General features: G+C 36.5%; 1 protein-coding gene across 5 annotated transcripts in view; it reads right to left on the reverse strand.

Annotated features, from left to right (window-relative positions):
- Positions 1–21,674, reverse strand: part of LOC106868205 (formin-like protein) — a 175,524-nt gene that overhangs the window by 51,304 nt on the left and 102,546 nt on the right. For all 5 annotated transcript variants that reach the window (XR_016243369.1, XM_089358488.1, XM_089358487.1 and 2 more), the window contains exons 4-10: positions 20,163–20,242; positions 6,942–7,025; positions 5,149–5,347; positions 3,532–3,608; positions 2,852–2,945; positions 1,943–2,020; positions 482–592 (exon numbers count right to left, since the gene is read on the reverse strand). Coding sequence is in view for 4 of the 5 variants with exons in the window: in XM_089358488.1 (XP_089214614.1) it covers positions 482–592; positions 1,943–2,020; positions 2,852–2,945; positions 3,532–3,608; positions 5,149–5,347; positions 6,942–7,025; positions 20,163–20,242 (723 nt within the window). In the remaining variant the exon portion in view is untranslated. The remainder of the gene's footprint in view (positions 1–481; positions 593–1,942; positions 2,021–2,851; positions 2,946–3,531; positions 3,609–5,148; positions 5,348–6,941; positions 7,026–20,162; positions 20,243–21,674) is intronic.

The raw sequence follows: 21,674 nt of genomic DNA on the forward strand, positions 1-21,674 counted from the left end.
AGCCACACTAAGCTCCACTGTCTGTTTTTGGCATGGTTTCTACAGCTGGATGCCCTTCCTAATGCCAACCATTTTGCAGAGTGTACTGGGTGCTTTTAATGTGGCATCATCACCAGTAATTTTTACATGGCACCAGCATCAATGCTTTTTACATAGCACCAGCACTGGTGCTTTTCATGTGGCATCAGCACCAATGGAGTCACCATTTACCCAGCAAGATGAAAAAGGAAAAAAGTTTCATTATATTCTAATCAATTAACTTTGAGGAACTGAATGTCACAGTTGGTTGAGTAGATAAAATGTTAACCTAATAGCTAAAAGGTTAACTATTTGTACCCAGGCAATAGCAGTAGACAGAGTGTCAATGACCCAGTCTGGCTAACCATAAACATCTTCAACAAATACCATCCACCACAGTAAGCACCATGCTGCGACAACTACACAGTAAACAAGTGTAAAAGAATAAGATAAATGGTGTTACCTCTAAATAGTCATCCATTCCTATTTGAGTGAACTCATGCTGTAAATGGACCCTGAAGTTCATGTTGTCGACAGAATGTACGACTATATTCACAAACTGCATACAAGCAACCTAAAAGAGAAAAATCAAAAGTTTAGATATTAAAATCAAATGTAAAAATTTAAATTAGAGTGAAAATCTAAATTACAGAGTAAAAATCTAAATCAGAATGTCATACAGGATATTCTATATCCAATAGAAATAAATACATTTTAGCAAATATTTGATAATTTAATTATAAGCTAATATTTCTCAGAATATTAAGGTTGTTAGTTCAACAGTTTCCATGGACAGTTCAACAGGAGCTGACAAGCCAGAAGACTGCACCAAATGCCAATGTCTATTTTGGCATGGTTTCTATGGCTGGACGCCCTGCCTAACACCAACCACTTTCCAGAGTGTACGGGATATTTATACATGGTACCAGCACCAGTGAGATCAACAACTTGCAAAACAAGATCCCCTCAACTGAGATGGGGTATAGTATGAGAGGGAAGTGGCTCTATGCCAGTTGATGAAAGGTCATAGTATGCTTAAAGGGACAGAAACAGATGTCATACATAGCTACCCCTATTTATTTATATTTGCTATTTTCCACATTTTAGTCCTAAGAGAAGGAGGCTGTATTCATGTCCTTCTGCAAGTTCAGTGGTTGATGTGGTTATATTCAGATATTTCCAAAGGGTAAAAGTTTGGGGGAAGATAACTATGCTGGATTTTCTTAGTCTCAACAGCAAAGAATATTCAAATGTACACCTATCTTGGTTCTTACTCAACTCATGACAATAACACAAAACAGCTGAGTACTCCAGTAACACAATTCTAAGGTCAAATCAGCATGTGACAATATGAAAAGATGTACCTTTACATTTGGGAGAGAGAGAAGAACTGGATCTAGTACCTGACTGGTTTTTTCTTTATTGACCCTCCCAAAAGATGAATGTTAAAGTTGATCTCAGAGTACGGTGAACTGGAATGAACACCACCAGACATACAATCCACTGCTCTAATAAGTCTTCCAATAGCTGGCTGGCAAATAGATAAACTGGCACTCAGTCGGTTACAAAGACAAGGGTTCCGGTTGATCCAATCAATGGAACAGCCTACTTGTAAAATTAATGTGCAAGTGGCTGAGTACTCCACAGACACATGTGCCCTCAACGTAGTTCTCAGGGAGATTCACCATGACGCTGAATGTGACAAAGCTGGTACATTTTAATAACAAGTATGACTCAATATTTGCCAGCTGAGTGGACTGGAGCAACATGAAATAAAGTGTCTTGCTCAAGGACACAACACACCACCGGGAAACGAACTCACAACTTTACGATCCTGAGCCAAATTTCCTAACCATCTTCACAGACAGATAGGTACACAGATAAAAGCAGAGAGAGAGCAAAAGAAAATAAGAAAACTACTTACCATGAAGTCTATATGAAATTCTTCATAATTTCTAAAGTACTCCATCAACGTATCAAAACGATGCCGTTCATTACAAACCTAAAACAACAAAATTCTTCAGTCAAAACAAGTGACATACCAAAGTCAGGAACACAGCTTTTAGAAATAGGAATTAAATTTATTAAAACTTCAGTTACATATACTTAGTCTGTTACCATTTTTTTCTTCCTTAACTTCCAGAAGTCTTCATAATACACTTAGACATGCAACCACCTCAGTTTTAACATACAGACTTTGGAGGGATAAGTCTGCAGAGTGGATATATAAAATTATTGGAAGATCCAACAATGATTTAGGAATATTATGAGGTAAACTGGGATACAAAGAGTAATATGTACCAAGATTTGAACTCATGACCCTGTGGTCAACAGCCCAGCACTAATAATAGGGTATGCAAAAAATACCACATAACTCCAATTAATAAGGAAAGATTTAAGCAATTGAAATTGGTTTCAAGAAAATAGTTTCAATTCTCTACTTGGAAGTTTACTTTCTTGTGTATTTCTTTTAAATCCTCCTGGAGTTTTGCAGTTTCCAGAAAAATATGGTTCCAGTAGCCACAGTGAAGACTATTTATAGAAGTGTAGTCAACACAACTGACTGACATGATAACCCTATTTCTGGACTGACAATCTCACTGTCAATCTCAATGTCAATTCTTGGTACATTAAAACATTATTTGACTAACTGAGAGACCAAGATTAGATAATTGGTTAAGGAACCATTCTAGAACTTTTCTCATTAGTCTTACAAAAGTCATAGTACTACCCACATCACTTCTCAAATTAATAATCAAATAAATAAAAAATATGACAAATTAAAAGCCTGCCAAAATGAGAATAAAAATACTTTTTTAAATCTCATTCTTACCTCTTTAAAATTGTCAAATGCTGAAAGAATTATTTCATGCCCTCCACTGACTAGACATACAGCAGCAAGTAATTCTAATACTAAAGCTTTGGTTCTGTAAATAGAGAGAGAAAAAAAACAATTGATTTTTATATTCTTTTACTAAAATATTAATTTTAAAAGAATATATAATTAAACTAAACAAGCAACACAAAAACCCATAAAATTCCCCCCCCCCCTTTTTTTTCCCCCAACAGTTTTAAAATTTACAATAGTTTTAAAATCTGCAATTTTCCTAAGATATATGGTGGTCTCAAAAGTATCTTTGAAATTTCTTTGTGATTTTCAAAGCCAAAGTTCCTCTTTCTGATGTTAATTGTCAAAATGTAAAGTTACCTCACTTCACAGTTGAATGGTTAATTCAATCCAAATATTGCTTTACATTTATCAAGATTTATTATTATTATCACTATTATTATTACTATTAGTTTATATAAAGGACTGAAGTAACTCAGCAGAAGTATAATAGATAGAGAGAAAAGTTCTTTACTTTTGTATAAGATTACTAGTACTATTATTACTATTACTATTATTATTATTACTATTATTATTATTACTATTATTATTATTTAGTCTTGCAGAAGACAAATGAATGATTACAAAAAAGAAGGTGAAACAAACCATTACGTAAATTCACTCACCGTAAACTTCTATGATTAAGACTAAGTGCTATGCAGTTGATGGCATGTTTATGAGCAATTACTAAGTTGAAACCATACTGAAAAAGAAAACAAAATTTAATTGAAACACTTGTAAATGAAGATTTGTAGACACACACACACAGTTTACTGTTCCATTAAGGTAAGATCAACACAAAAAGGACTCAATTAATATACACTAATTTAAAATAAGAGTTACTTATAGTTTCTTGCCGTCGAGGCAACACCTGCCTAGCCAGGTCTCCATGGTAACAAACTATTACAGGCTCAAATTTTAATACAGTGTACATTAAATTATATTTATATTATTCTTATACCTGTTTCAGGTATTTAATTGTGGCCATGCTGGAGCACCTTCTTGAAGGGTGTTCGTCGAAGAAATCGACCCCACAACTTATTCTTTGTAAGCCTAGTACTTATTCGATCGGTCTTTTTCGCTGAACCGCTAAGTTACGGGGATGTAAACACACTAGCATCAGTTAAACAATGGCAGGGTGACAAACACACACAAATATATACATATATATACGACTGGCTTCTTCCAGTTTCCATTTACCAAATCCACTCATAAGGTTTTGGTTAGCCCGAGGCTATAGTAGAAGACACTTGCCCAAGGTGCCACGCAGTGGGACTGAACCCAGAACCATGTGGTTGGGAAGCAAGCTTCTTACCACACAGCCACACCTACACACACGAGTACCAATATATACCTGCATGCATATGTATATAGTGGTTAGTATGTTGCACTCAAAGTTGGGCAGCACATTGTGTTCTTGGGCAATACACTTCATTTTCACATTACTCTGCAATCATTTCAACATATGACACAGCGTACAGTTATGCACCTGTGCAAGCGATGTCAGGAGCAGCTAATGCACAGCACATACATTTGATCACTACATTTAATGAGAAATGGTATTGGTCTGTATAAGCAACAATTAATCTGTAAAGAGTTTGTAAAAGAGTTCAAGTTGATCTGGTGTGTAAATCTGGAATAATGTTTCAAACTTTTTTTTCCCCGACAGGGAGGGAGAGATTAAGAGTTCTTGATGCCGAGTTTGTAAAATTGTGGATCAAACTTTACAACCTAGATAACAAGACCTCAATATTCTCTGTCCCCAAAGGAAGCTAAGTGTTCCAAATGTTGGACTTCTTCACTCATCACAAATCAATTCAATGAACTCTTCAAATCTTTATGCTGAGGAGAACTTCTTTTTACTTGCCAAGCAGAGTTATCTACCGTGATCCTAAAAGCCCACACAAGATATTTTTGTTAGATGTGAACTTATTCGACTAAATACATCAATGCTGATAAATTTAAACCTGTTCGAACCCAAACCAATAAATGACTCACACATGTAACGGTGAGTGTTACATCTGTTACTTTGAAGTGAGAAAAGTTCCACTGGATACTGTAGTATGTTTAATAAACAGATTTATCAAAGTCACCAGCAACAGATCACTGCGATATCCAATAGAACTTTTCTCTCTTCAAAATAAACCATTTCCTTCACAAATTCTCTCCTTCCAACATAAAACCAGTGATATTTCCTCTTCTAAACTACTTCTGAAAACAGCAAAAATTCCAAAGATGGTTACCTGATGATTCATGATCGCCCGAAGACACATAATACACACATGGACATCATCTCTGGGTTCTCCCATGTTTAATTTGGTGTTGTACTTCAAACCCCTAGGGGACCCCACTGTGTTGGACCTTCTCATCCTTCTGATGGGACTCCTAGATAAACCAGAATCTAAGCTTGCACTTTTTTCTCTGTTTAATAATTGTTCCCGTCTGAAACAGAAAAATATTTGGGAAAAAATATAGAAACCAATTGAAGTGCTGCATGAGTTTTACATTAGATATAAAGGACAAACACATTCTATACCAGAGTACAGCTCACATTTATTAGTAACTCTTGTGACAAGAGTTGCTTGTCAGAACTTCCCGAATCACCCATCTGCCCCTAGTCTCCTCTTGTCATTGTAACCACACAAAAAAAAGCCACACTAAAGACTTTCCCCACACTTTTCTCCTTAAAACTACAACAGCCCTCCACAAGATCCTCTCTCTCCTAAAGAAAATGAACCTGTAGAATACTCAAGCTGAACATTCACTGTAATGGTCTTCACCCATCTGTAAGGACCAGCAAATTTTTTACTTGATCATGGGGAGGAGATCAGTGACTGCAATGGCCACTGCTCTTCACCAGACTGAAAAATAATCCTTTAACCCTTCAATATTTAAACAGGCCATATCCAGCCTATTACACCTACCCTATGATGTCATTCTAAAAATAAACAATCATGACTTCAAAATCTCAAAACTACAAGATTAATACATGATCAATATTAAAAAATGCAAATAAATATGCATTACATTTGATAAATTAATTTGAATGCTAAAAGATTAATCTTAATTTCCCCTCTGTTAAATGTTATTTGGATTTTCTGAATAAACCTATAACCTTCAGTATTATACAATGTTAATAATAAATATTTTACAAGCCTTCCTACAGATTGAAAAAAGTCCTTTCACATCAAGTTTATCATCAGCAGACTATTCTATGTCTGGATTGATAATAAATTATGATAGAGCAGCCAATCAGGAAAATAAATTCAGGACAAAGTAATAGACTACAAAACCCACCACAATTGAATTGATGTTTTTACCCCTCAGATCAGGTCTGCTTGAACAATCAAAAACATTCCAGCCAGGACCAACCCTCTTGTTTTCTTTTCTTTCTTTCAGACAATCTTACTAAAACTACATTATCCAACAGTGTGGTGGTTACGGTATTTGGCTCATGATCATAAGGCCAAGAGTTCGATTCCTAACAGTATGTTGTGCCCTTGAGCAAGGCGCTTCCTTTCATGTCACCCCAGTCCACTCAGCTGACAAAAATAAGTTGTACCTGTAATTAAAAAGGACCAGCCGTGTCACAAGGTACTCATGACATGGAGTGCTCAGCCATTTCCATGTTAATTTCATGTACAGGCTGATTGGATCAACAGGAACCCTCTTTGTCATAACTGACGGAGTGCCAGTTTCTAAAGTTTGGCCGATAACCCCAATTGAAGTCAACAGAAAGACGGGTTCTGGCAATCCATGAAGCTGGTTAAAAATCTAAACAGTTTCAACATGTGAGTACTGAATGCATCACAGTTCTTTGCTTAAATATTTTTGCAGTCAAGTGTGGCTGTATTATTATGGGATGGAAGCCACAAAATGCATACCAGTAATATACTGGAGTCAATGTGATCAACTAGACTTTGCCACTTAGGAAGAAAAAGTTAATGGTTTTACCTGTTTAAAAAAAAAAAATCAATAACTTAGATCAATCACAGAATAAACAAATGTAAAACCAAAAAAGATCAAAGTTACAAACCTCATGACCACTTGTGAAAATGAGAGGTAATCGACAAGAACATCCAAACCTTGGTTTTCATCATTAAGGAATTCTCTAACCCACCTGAAAGAATATAAAACAATAATACACCTGTAATTAGGGTGAAAATAATTTTACAATATTGTGATAGTTTCAAACTTAACCTGGGTCTATGATGCAAATTTCTTAATAAAAGTGATCGCATTTAAACTCTTCCATCAAAATTTCAGGTTAAGTTCCAAACACAAGTGTCATAAAGACCAAGTTATTCAGATAGATTTATTATTTTCAAAATTAATTTAAACAAAAGCAGTGGATTTCAACAAATATGGTAATGAAGGGGTTAAGTGGCTGGATTAACAATAATCTCACACAATTTTGATCCAATCCATAATGTGAAGAAGTTGCAAGGATCACAACAGATTGGATGGATTGTAGTGTTGAAAGCTCCAACACAAGGAAAGTTACAATCACACACACACACACATACTGACTTTCATTACAGGCTGTACATGTTCTCAAACTGATTAAGAGGTATAATTAATTTATTAACATACATTAAGACATTAATTACTTTTTAAATAGTTTATATTTAAATCATAATTAACAACCACTTCAACAATGGTGGAACATTCCAATTACAGTTTAGGGGAGGTAAGGTGTTCTGAAGCTCAAAACTTGCTACTGTTTTTAAGATCTTTATTAATAAAGCAAGTTGTTAAATTAAGGGTATTTTGGCCCCTATATGTCCCAAGTCTCTCACCAGGTAGGCTTTACTTTTCATCTCTTTAGTAGAAGTGGGGGTGATAAAATATGTACAAGTGGATCAGTGACATCAACTCTCCCTGTCCCCAACAAACTTGTAGAATTGGCCCAATTTTAGAAACCACCACCACCACCAGCAGCGTTGCCAAAGTCTACTTCACCTTTCATCCCACTGTGGTCGTAATTATAAAGTACTTGGTACTTTAGTATTTAAACTGACCATATCTGACCAAAATATTCTGCCTCTTATGTTCAAATGGGCCAGATCCAACACCTCACACCTACCCTACAATGTCATTCTGTAAGTAAACAACCATGCCATCAAAATCTTGAACCCAAGAGATAATGCACGATTGAATGGGAATAAACAATCATTTCCTATTGACAGAATAATCTGTTTAAGTACCAGTGAAATATTGGGGTGCTTTAATCAACTAGATCCCACCCCTTAAAACTTAGTCTTGTGTTTAAATTAGAAACCCTTAATGTTGTTGTTTGCAGCAAATTTATGCAACTTTCTACTGCACCTCATGGTTTTGCAGAATATACAACCATTGTCCTTCAGATTGGATTTGGTCGATGGAAACTGAAAGAAGCCTGTCGTGTGTGTGTGTGTGTGTGTGTGTGTGTGTGTATGATCCCTACCACTTGACAACTGGTGTTGGTATGTTTACATCCCCATAACTTAGCAGTTTAGAATAAGAGACTGATAGAATAAGCACCAAGCTTTCAAAAAGTAATTACTGAGCTCGATTCGTTCAATTAAAATTTTTCAAGGCAGTGCTCCAGCATGACCACAACCAAATGGCTAAAACAAGTAAAAGACAAGAAAGAGATAAGTGTTGCCTTTAGTTAGTAGAGGATTCTTTCGCTGACCCTGCCCACACTGCTTTTTATGGCTTTAAACCAAATGCAGAGCAAATGCTGGATGCTCCAGCACAGCTCATTTCCATATTCACTGCTAACCTTCGTATCATCGATCAGCTGTGCTTGCAACCTGGGGACCTCACTATGTACAAGTTCTCTCCCCTTCATTTTAGTGTCAGGTAATGATTAGTGTTGGTTGTGTGATTTATGAAGTCTGATTTATCTCTCACTCTCACTCTCTCTCTCTCTCTCTCTCTCTGACTTGCCATCTCTGATCAAACCGTCCAACTCATGCCAGCATAGAAAATGGACATTAAATGATGATGCGTTCTGTGAATGGTGTAATGTACTTTAGTGACAGATGATGGTCGTGTTGGCTGTGTAGAGCAAGCATGTCAAACACATGACTCTTTTCAAGCACAAGTGTGGCACGTGAGTGGTGTAGCCAGAGGTTTAAAAATGGGGACACCCCAAAAATAATAATTTAATAAAAATAAGATTACTAGTCAGCAAATAAATATTTTTACTTAATAATAAAGAATTAAAATATGATGGAAATCTTTGTAGTGAATGTATTTAAAAATAAGCAGCCCCCCCCCCCCCATGGCAGGCAACATGTATGTCCATAGAGACGCTGCAGTTTGATAACACTGGTGTAAAGCACATGCTGCATCAATGTGTTTTTGATAGGTTGCAGTAGCATGGAATGGAGATTGGGTAAGTTACTGGTATTACAGTGTCAGCCATTTATTATAGAGGGAGTAAGTGATCAGTTATGGAGGAAGTACTTGTTGTGTTATTGGGTGGGGATTAAATAGAATATGTGCTGTGGGCAGAGAGGGACCATGTACTGCACGAGCTGTGTGACTGAGTTAAAAACTTTCTTGCATTGGGTTATGCCTAGCAACACTATCTTTTGGATTGGGTAACTTGGTGACCCCTGTTATGGCTTGCTGCTGCTATCATTATTATCATTAATATGGTGGTGGTGGCGAGCTGGCAAAATCGTTAGCATGATGGACAAAATGCTTAGACAAAATGCCCATCGACATTCTGAGTTCAAATTCTGCCGAGGTTGACTTTGCCTTTCATCCTTTTGGGGTTGATAAATTAAGTACCATTGAAACACTGAGGTCGATGTAATCAACTATCCTCCACCCCCAAAATTTCAGGCCTTGTGCCTTCAGTAGAAAGGATTATTATTATTATTATTATTATTATTATTATTTACTTGTTTTCATAAGTTCATAAGTACAGTGCATTGCTAACCAATAAATCTAAATCTGCAACACTCCCCCTCCGTCCCTACCCCCCCCATGTTTATTTAAATCAGTGTCAACTTGGTAGGATTCCTCTTGTGGGCAACACAAGTATTCCATTCAGAAACGAATGCCAAACGCATGTGTAATATTATAGAATAAGAGATGAGTTGTCCCAGGGTGGAAGCCCAGCACCACCTCCACTTAACGTAAAAGGCAGGCACAGAGCTGGAGACTGTTACACACAGACAAGAAAAACAACAGCAACAACAAAAAACAGTTAAGTAATCTGAAGTGAGTGGGAAGTTTCATCAGATTATTTTAAAGTCTCTTAGAGTGGAGCTTCTTAATACTTGGCTACACAAAATAAAAACAACAAAAAAAACATTTCAACAACCTCTCCCCCCACCCCCAGTCGACAACTGCAATCAAAACTCACCCCAGCCAACACCACCACTGCCATCATCATCATCACTACACAGGAAATATAGGAAGTTCTACTGATAAATTTACAAGCAACACACACACACACACGCACGCATGCACACACACACGCACGCATGCACACACACAGAGTCACGCTGCCACAGGCATACAGAGAAATGTTAAGCCTGGGAACGTTTCTTCTAAGTGGATTAAATCAGCAATTAGAAGCAATCATCAATAGATCAGAGAAAGGTCAGCAGAGTAGATGGAGATGAAGCACCAGTATTGTAGTGGCTGGTGACAAACATAGATAACACACTGCCAATTTCTACCACTGGTCCATACTGTAGTAGTAATAGTAGTAGTAGTAGTAGTACAACTAACACCAACTTCATCACTCCACCAAACAACTGGTCGACACTTTTATTAGTACAACTAACACCAATTTCTACCAATTTCTAGAACTAGTCCAGGTTGTAGTACTAGGATGACTAACACCCTCCATCACTGCTTCACCAAAGAAAAACAAAAAAAAAACAAAAATTGTAAAGTAAGAATATGAGCAGAGAAGCAGAAATTATAAATGGATGATTTTATTAAAATTTCAATATTGATTTAATTTTAAACTTATTCACAGTTCAGATTTAAATTACAAATGGTCACAGAGAAAGATAGAGAGAGACTTAAGATTAAATTTCACCAAAAAGTAGTTCTGCTGCCATATTATTATCCTTAACATCATCCCCATCAGTTAAACGCCCACACTATCCCTAACCCTACCCCACTCACCACCATGCTGCTAAAGCTTGAATGAATCTGCAAAGAAGTGTCTGAGGGCTGATCTAACAACTATTTCATGGCTACCCTCTACTTATTACCAGCAGCTTGCAGCACTTTTTCAATATCACAGGCTAAAATTAAACACAGTTTCAGTAGATTACATACGAAAATAGTTCAGAATGCAACCAGTGAAAGTTACTGTGAGTCATGAGGATATCCTGGCTTTTGAGAATATATCACCATGGCTGGAGATACAGATATGACTTTCAAGATTTAATTGAAACGTGATTTATGAAAATTACAAGTTGGTGCGTGAGTATACTATAAACAACATCTGAATCTATCTGAAAGAATATGAGTGGGGTTTCAGAATGTTTTTAATGGATCGGCCAATTTAGAGATAGACATGATTTTTCCAGAATTAATATAAACAAACATAAAGGAAATAAACAACAGAATATAAAGTCAACTAGATGCAATTCCAAGTTCATAAAATGGCATTAAATAAAGAAATCATTTAATTAAATTCATTATAAAAATGATATTTAATTAATAACAAAGAAAAGCAGTGTTCTAAACAGAAAGAACAGAATTCAAAATGAAACAAATTGAAAAATCGACATCATCATCTCTATTGTTTTCCATCCTATTTCTATGTTGACCTGGCTTAGGTAGATCTTCATAGGCAGGTTCAGTGCGTATTTGGAGATGGTGGTCACCTAGAAGGACAAGAGAATCACATCTGGCTCAGGCTTAATTTTTGATTTGGTTTCTACAGCCAAATACGCTTTGTAACACTGACCACTTTACAGAGTGTACTGGGTGATTTTTATGTGGCACCAGCACTATTGAGGTTACCTTGTCTGGTGTTTAGATTTGACAAATGATGAAACCTAAAACAAACAGCTTTAAACACTAAATCAATATGTCTAAGGCAAAAGTTCCACAAATATTAGAGAAGAACATTAAAGAAAAGTTGAATATATATATATATATATATATATATTTCAATATCCTTCAGGATCCCAAAACACTTGCTGCCAGTTTTACATCCACCTCTACATCAAACACATTATGTACATCCCTTCTAAAACTTCCAAAACTTAGCCTTTCCACTGCTGTTTCTCCTCCATGTCCTATCTTTTCTACTACAATAGTCTCTACACATCTCAGCCGGTTGCTCTAATGTCCCTCTCCATTCAGATACTCTTGTTACCCACACTGTCTCCTCCCCACCACACATACTGAACACTTCACTTTCCCTCTTCATATTTTACTGAGAGTTATTCAAGAGAAACACTAACAGCATGAATGGTCTCGGAGGGGATGTGAAGGCAATAATTACAGTTCCTTCTTGCAGACCAAACCGTCAAATGAGATACATCCCAACAAACAAACCAATGTAGAAGTTTCTATATGTTGCTCCACTGCAACATATAAAAACAGAGACATTGAATAATGTACCTCTAGATATACTTTATCAACAAATAATGTTGAGAAGGCCATGGTTGGAATACCCTCAGTGATGGTTGACCTGGGTCAAAACAGATTCTCCAAGTTATAATGATGATGACACAGTAGCAGCATCTATGAATTCTACCATTTTAAATTATAGAAATTTTAAAGTTCACTTAAGCTTGCAGATTAGACAAGAAGGAATATAGTCAACCCTACAGGTGTGAGTTTACAGCTATAACACCAAACCTGTGCCACATAAAAAGCACTCAATACACCCTGTAAAGTGGTTTGCATTAGGAAGGGCATCCAGCCAAAGAAACCAAGTCAAAACAGATGGCTGGAGCCTGGTGCAGCTCTCCAGCCTTGCCAGCTCCTGTCAAACCATCCAACCCATACCAGCATGGAAAATGGACGTTAAATGATGATGATGATGATTAGATGGATATCTGTCTTGTTACAACAGATAGGATTAGATCTGAGAGCAACAGCCATAACAACAGCAACATTATTATCATCTTTGTTGGCAACACATCTGCCATCAATATTTCCACAAACCAGCAACAACTGTCGACATTTACATAACACAATCATCATCATCATCACCAATGTAAGTAATACAAACAATAAACAATGAGATAGCCTGCATTTTTTTTTTTTTGTGGTGAAGGTCATCGCCTTAGTTTAAGACTTAAAACTAAAATAAAATCTGTCCCCCTCCCACCTTTGGCATACTTTAGCTCAACCAGAGCTGAATGAAAAAAAAAAAAGCTGATCCTACCAACCACTGCAACTGGGAGACAGAATAAGGGGGGGGGGGGGGAATGAAAGAAAGTCTTTAGACAATGTTTAACTCAAAGACAAAGTCAGCATTTTTAATTAGTTTTAAAAGTAACGACACAGGAAACAGGAAAGCAGTTGAGGAAAAAGAAGGAAAATATATATTGTATGCAAGTTCTGAATTACACACACACAAACACACACACACACACACACACACACATCCCTTAAGTGCCTTAGAAATCACATATCAAATTGCCAAGTAGACAAAGCGTATGGCAATTACATCATCATCGTTCACAATTGAAATTTCATTTTCTCATTCCACTTGAAGTTAATTTGTGAAGTGATTATTATCAGATAAGAATCTGTTGTTGTTGTCGTCATCGTCTGTGTGTAAGCCAAAGATATACTATCCTAAATAGCTGCTCTCTTTTCGTGTTCATAACTTTGGTGCATAGCAACAGGGTCTTAGAACATTTGTCAGCTGTTTCATTGAACAACAAACCCTCCACTACATTCTAGACTTGACTCATTTTAATTAATTAAAATGTATTGTCTTACCACACCATCTATGCTAGCTATCACTTCACTATAGAGTTTACACACAGCAGGTGTCCCTGGGTATTCCTCCCCTACCTTCCTCCAAATATTCTTCACATTTATAAGACCACTCTGTCTTCATCCAAAGCAATCTTCTAAATTTTTCTAGTGATTCTAAGATCTGCAGTAACAGTTCCATTATATTCTGTTAATGAGGTCTGATGAGGCTGAAGCATGTCTACAGTTATCTCTCATACTGTTATAGATCAAACTCACCAATGCACTCCAAATTTGAGTTCATTAAAATTTCATAGGGCTATCTCCCTTGTGTTCCTAAAACAGAATTAGTCCTTTAGTAACATTGTCTGGAGGACTTCATTTATAATTAATAATATAATTAATAGAGATGATTGTCCGACTCAGCAACATGCCATAGTGTTTAGTTACCACACTTTGCAGTTTTGAAATCATGAACCCTCCCCACCAACTGGCTTCATTCTGCTACTTTGCACTCTTCCTTCCATGCTTTATAAAATACTAGAAGGGTGGAGTCGATCTGACTGAATGGGACCTTCTTTCTAAATTTGTTGAGTTGTGCCCATATTACAAGTCATTACTATTAGTACCCCCCCCCCCACACACACACACACTACCCCCACCAATATTTCTATTTTTATTATTATCATTACATCAGAATTAAAGACGGTGAATCGGCAGAATCATTAGCATGCTGGGCAAAATGGTCAGCAGCATTTTGTCCTTTACATTCTTGACTTCAAATTCCACCAAAGTCAACTTTGCCCTCATCATTTTCAGGTCAATAAGATAAGAACCAGTTAAATACTGGGGTCGATGTAATCAACTAAGCCCCCTCCACTGAAATTGCTGGCCTTGTGTCAAAATTTGAAACCATTATTACATCAGAATTAAGTGGTGATTGTTGTAGTATCACTGCCATGCTAATTTCGTCAGCAGAGGAAGTCCATGACTCAGATTTTAATTGTTAGTTGGAATTATGTTGGGAAAAACATCAATGTCAATCACACATTTACAAGGCTTAATAATACTTGCCTCACTATAATATATGAGAGAGAGAGAGAGAGAGAGAGAGAGAGAGAGATGTATTATGTAATATATGATATATATATATATATGGACTTTAAAGTTAGCAGTAGAGATTGTTATTGTCATTATTTGTTGGTGTAAGGTGGAACAACTTCACAGTGGTTGTCCCAGTTTCATAGAATACAGGCTGATTCTAAAGTCTCCATACATAGGAAAAAATTATTTTTTTATAAGAAACACTTTATAAGATCCCCTACATTCCCTGATCTGACCCCTCTTGATTTCTATCTTTGGGGACATTTGAAAGGCACGATGTATCTCAAAAAGATAAAAGACCTAAATCATTTGAAGGAACACATCACCAACTCCTTTGCACACATATCACCAGATGTGTTATTACGAGTCCACAACGAAAGGGGTAAACGTATTGCAATGTGTATTCAAAACAATAGTAACCATATAGAGCCTGTTAAATAAAAAAAAAAGAAACTGTTCTTATAAATTGTTTTGAATCGCCCTGGGTAATGGTGAGTACAGCTAATATTTAATGACTGAGACACACACATTTTGAGTAGACTCTGATGTGTTCTTCCCTTGATTCTGTTATTAACTTAAATGGAACAATTGTACTTCTAAGATGAGGGGAAACAACTTAAAACTTCATTCAGACCATATACAAAAGGGGACTTTAAAAAAAAAAAGAGGAAAAACAAATATTTCATCACAATTCCAAACAACCCATTTATGTACTTTTGTTACAATTATTCTTCCTGGTATAAATTACTTTCCTATTTTTGTTACTCTAATTAAAACAGCATTGTGTATTCAGAAAATTCGTTTTTACTAAACTCACTTCATAATTAAGATAGCTTTCTGTATTTGGAAAGCTTGCTTTTAACAAAGGAGCCTCTTTTAACCAAAACATGAAACTTCAAATTGAAGCTATGCAATAAAATGGCTAAGTTAAATGTTAACATATTTAACCCGTTTGATACCAACCTGCCTAACACACACACACACACACACCCACAAACACACACACATAACAGTTCTATGACAGTCACTAATTTAAAGAGATCTAAAGTAAAACAATCCTCTAACATTCCATAATTTATATTTTAAACACCAGATTAATAATGACATAGAAAGCATAAGTGCTGGTTCCATGTAAAGAGCAATGATGCTGGTGCCACATAAAAAGCATTGGCACTGGTGTCATATAAAAAGAGGTACTGGTGTTGGTACCACATAAAAAGCACCTGGTACACTCTGTAAAGTGGCTGGCATTAGGGAGAGCATCCAGCCATAGAAACAATGCTGGTGAGTGGTACTTGATGATGATGATGATGATCGCCGCCGCCGCCGCCGCCGCCGCCACCGCCACCGCCACCACCACCACCACCACCAAGGGAAAGTAGGACCTCAGTGGAATTTGAACTTGGAGTATAAAGCCAGAAGGAATGTCACTCTGCATTTTTTCAGATACACTAGCAATTCTGCCAGCTTACCACCTTAGCACACATAATAAAACACTGTACCCTAATCACACACACACATACACACACAGCTCTAGATGATTTATGAGGAGCAAGAATATAGAATATGAATAACAGAACTTCACAGAATTCACTGAAGCAGAATTCCAACATGAAGTTATTACGGCCTGACATTACCGGCACCAATTTATCAAAAGGTATATCATGACATGAATTCCAACTACAGAACAAAGCATTCTTTTGCTCAACTTGATAAAAAGCTCCTAGACCCAGACCAATATAGCAAGAAGAGAATAATTGAATTGTTTAAAGATTCACTGATAGATAGGTGTTATATAATGCTTGTAGCCATGAAAAAGAGTTCTCGCAACAACAAGAAATCTTGAAAAATCAAGACAATCTTTATCAACCTTCTAATGACCATAAACATCTGTTTATCCAATAATGAAGTACATTGAACAATCTTGCCTTATACCATTGCTTTGTTGATTTGAGCAAATCATTTCATGTTGCACCAGTCCACCCTGCAATGGACTAGCCTCCTGATCAGGGGCAGATGTTGGCCTGCTTGTCTAGCCAGCAGGGTGGCACAGTTGAAAGCTAAAACAATAAAGTGCATTGTGACCAGTGATGTATGACCACATCCAATAGTCTGGTTGATATCATGATATATTCTGTACACTATTCTATCACATGGAATTGTACATGCAGGATGTGCAAGAGTGTGTGGGGGGAGGGGCTGTTTGTAAAGTCAAACTCTTCAAGTTAATATTTCTTCTTTAAACATGACTCAGTCCGAGATCAGATATGGGTTACACAGGGAATTGTTTAACAGCAAAAAAAAAGGGGACACCCATTCACAAAAACAGGAACAACATGCTAACATATGAAAGCAATCCCACCCCACAAAGAAGGGAAAAGAATTATATTGTTTAATAAATATTTATGACAAATAGCAAAGCTAAGAGGATGGAGGAAGAGAAGGTTTGAGAACCTGATAAAGGGAACTCATCAACTAATCACAAGTTTTTATCATTTCATCTTTAATGACTTACATCCATTTCCTTCAACAGGATGGTTTGGAAGTTTAAACTTTCCATGTTGCTGTTACATTCTAGATGTAGATCTTAACTGTGAACAAGGGTTTATACCTGCTATCAGCCTAGCAAACTGAGGCAGACACAGTAATGTCTTACCTAAGATATCACACAATTATATGTTTGTGGCCAGGTTTTAAATAATAAATGATAAGAAGCTTCTTTTATTTTTTACTCATTTCAGTCATTTGACTGTGGCTATGCTGGGGCACTGCCTTGAAAATTTTCTAGTCAAACCAATCAACCCCAGTGCTTGTTTTTCAACCCGGTACTGATCCTATCAGTTTCTTTTGTCAAACTGCTAAGTTAAAGGGATGTAAACACACCAACACTGGGAGACAAACACAGACATATATATAGCAGGCTTCTTTCAGTTTCCATCTACCATATCCACTCACAAGGCACTGGTTGGCCTAAAGCTATAGTAGGATACACTTGTCCAAAGTACCACACAGTGGGACTGAACCCAGAACCATGAAGTTGGGAAACAAACTTCATGTCACACAGCCACACCTGTGCTTATACTTATTGGTTTTTAGAAAATTGTGTTGCCATTATTCAGCATAAAAACTTGGTTTATACTGAACCTGTGACCTGAGAGAGAGAGAGAGAGAGAGAGAGAGAGAGAGAAAGAGAGAGAGAGAGAGAGAGAGAGAAAGAGAAAGAGAAAGAGAGGAAGAAATAAAATTAAATTTGAAAACAAAAAGGTATTTAATCCCAATGTTCTTGGTTATATGAAATATTTTGTGATGAAGATTCAATTTTAAGTGTCAGAGATAACATTACAGGATAAAAGAGCCATGGTTGTTGAGTTTGTTCTCCAAGAGTTCTTCACTTGTTTGCCAGTTAAAGATAATGATCAGGGGATGGGACGGCAAGAAAGAAAGGGAGAGAGGAGGAGGAGGGAAAGGGAGGAGGGGGGAGACACAAAATCTCTGAAGCAGCCAAGATTACAACCATAATTAACAACACAAGCATCAATGAGATAACAGCTACCATTCTTTTGATAGCTATTTTGGTAAGTGCTAAACATAGATGGTATTTGTTTTATCTAAGCTCAGACTTTATATTTGGCAAACTGTGACATAGAATGGGAGAAGTTAGGGTGCAGGGGTGTATGAAAGGTATGGCTTATTCAATCAGCCAAACAGAGAAAAAAAAAATGTATTTTTTTAATACTTTCCCCCACCCCCTTCTAGCAACAGGAAAATGGATTTTGCTCTAAACTGCCAAATTAAGAAAAAATGCGTTAGTCAATAATGGGATAACTGCAGAGATTTTCATATATGTCTTTTTCAGTAAATATTACACATTTTCTTTTCCTTAACTTTTATAGTAACATGAACCAGTGTTCTTAAAATGTATTTCATTATCACCACCATCATTGTTTTAATGTTCACTTTTCCAAGCATGTATGGCTCAGATGGAATTTGTTGAGGTTGATTTTCTACAGCTGGATGCCCTTCCTGTCACCAACACTCGCGTGTTTCCAAGCAAGGTAATACTTTAGCATATCTGAACATGTTTCCATGGAGATTAAGATATGAACAACACCACTGGTACAACAGTGACACCCATTTACAACCATCATACAAAGTCAAAGAAGTGTAACACACACACACACACACACACACACACACACACACACACACACACACTCAACAGGCTTCTTTCAGTTCCTGTCTCCCAAATTCACCCGCACAGCTTTGCTCGACACAAGTCAATAGTAGAAGACACTCGTCCGAGTGAGACTGAACCTGAAACCATGTAGTTAGAAAATGAACATCTTTGCCATGCAACAATGCCTATATATTAACATAAATCATTTATCAAAGCATGTGATGTCAGCTAGAAGATCTATTTATGAGTTCAAATATTTTCTGAATATTTTTTACTCTTGTACATAGCAACAAACGATTGTCCTGTTAGTCCAGTCAAGATAGGTTATCGCAAACAAAACACAACCAATGTCTTCAAATTAAGTATGAGAAATACATCCTTCTTTGGGGGAGGAGGGTGTTTGTCTAACACAGGAATCATGGGGGAGATGTTGTCATGACAATAGTCAAGAAAAAAGAAATCAACCAGCCAGCTGCTACACCAAATATCCATTCTGTGTGACACTAAAATCTTCCTTTTCCCAAAACCAGATCTAGAGATAATTTAATGCAAAAGAAGAATGAAAAGCTATTCAAAATTCAGTTCAGATTTGAACCCTATAATCATAGACTTCAAAAGTGTCAAGAATTAATACAGACGTTAGAGTCTGGCACCATTTATAATGCACCCTTGCTGGCACCACATAAAAAGCCCCTATGCTGGCGCCACATAAAAAAGCATGCAGTGCACTCTGTAAAGTGATTGGAAATAAAAAGGGCATCCAGACATAGAAACCATGTCAATAAAAGACAATTGGGGTCTGGTGCAGCTTTCTGGCCTGACATCTCCTGTCAAACCGTTCAACCCATGCCAGTGTGGAAAATGGATGGAGGGATGATGATGATGATGACGATGCTGTTATTGCCCTGCCCTTATAAATGCCAAATTCTCCCCCAATCCAACTGAAATAAAATGACTATCTTCCTGAGGTTGCTCACAGCTATTCTAATAGCTTTCATTTGTTTCACTGAAACAACACAATCTTTCAACATGCAAGCATAGAAGGAAAATATCCAAAATTATACTCACTCTATGTGGTTTGTCCGAAGAGATATTTCTAAATCTCTAAGAACCTGGGTAGATGTTGCATCACCGAGCATTTTCCTTTTCTGTTTGGAAAAATAAAAATAAGAAAGTTTTAAAATGAAGGCCATGAATCAACTGAAACTTTCAAAAACTTGATTAGCCAAGAGGAGAAGAAGAAAAATAATAATAATAATAATCCCAGATTTTGGCAAAAAAGGCCAGCGATTTAAAGTGGGGGAGTCAATTGATTACATCAGCCCCAGTGAAACATATGCAAAAAACAAAGAAGTCTTGGATGAAGTTTTAATCCCAAAATGGTTGATTTTCTATTACAAAACCAGCAACAGTCTTAGACATTTTGGTATAAGTCAAACAGGTATACAGTCAAGAAATACTTGCCCAATAAATGTGCACATACAGAGACACACACACATACATACAGGTACATTCATTTATAAACATGAAATTCCCAAAGAACAATGAATTATGTTCTACAAGTCTTGACATGTAAGAATAAATTAAACAAAGCATAATCACAACCATTGCTGTTGGATGGTTTTCATCTGCTACTAATACATTTTTTTGTTTTTAAACAGCATGTCCACGAGAGATAAATTCTGCAGTAAATTTGCTTCTTTTGCAATGTATTTACAGAATATGATACACAGATGGCTACTTCAATAATTGATAAGATCTAAACATCAGTTTAATACTCAAATAAGTATGGAAACTAGTAATTTGGGGTCTGGTGCAGCTTTCTGGCCTGACATCTCCTGTCAAACCGTTCAATCCATGCCAGTGTGGAAAATGGATGGAGGGATGATGATGATGATGACGATGCTGTTATTGCCCTGCCCTTATAAATGCCAAATTCTCCCCCAATCCAACTGAAATAAAATGACTATCTTCCTGAGGTTGCTCACAGCTATTCTAATAGCTTTCATTTGTTTCACTGAAACAACACAATCTTTCAACATGCAAGCATAGAAGGAAAATATCCAAAATTATACTCACTCTATGTGGTTTGTCCGAAGAGATATTTCAAAAATTAATGAGAATATTGTGTATTTCAGTAAAACATGGCCATGAAAGGGTTAGATGAAAATATAAATTTAATAAGGTAACACATGCAGCAATCTTATTGTAAATCCTTGTTGTTTTAATACACTATCCAAAAGGGTCTGCTAATTCCCATATTGTTAACAGATATTACATAAACTATGGATTCTTGTTTTAAAACTATCTTCATGTTTTTCTACATTCTAAGAATTAATTACAACCAGTTGACATTGTTACCATTAATAGTTCTTGTCAGGATAGTTGTTTGTAAAACCCTACCAGAGTAATAGTTTAGCTGTTGTAACAACAAATCATAGTTTCGTCGTTTTAAAACTGGGTTTGAGGCAGGTCTGCTGCTGTTACAGAACTACATTATTGTGACAGTGTGTTATGGCAGACAACAAATGAGAAGACACCACATCAATCATTCTATTAGGACAAGTGATCAAACAATAA

This window comes from Octopus bimaculoides, chromosome 10 (assembly GCF_046866305.1).
Source record: "Octopus bimaculoides isolate indiv1 chromosome 10, ASM4686630v1, whole genome shotgun sequence".
Classification (NCBI taxonomy): domain Eukaryota; kingdom Metazoa; phylum Mollusca; class Cephalopoda; order Octopoda; family Octopodidae; genus Octopus; species Octopus bimaculoides.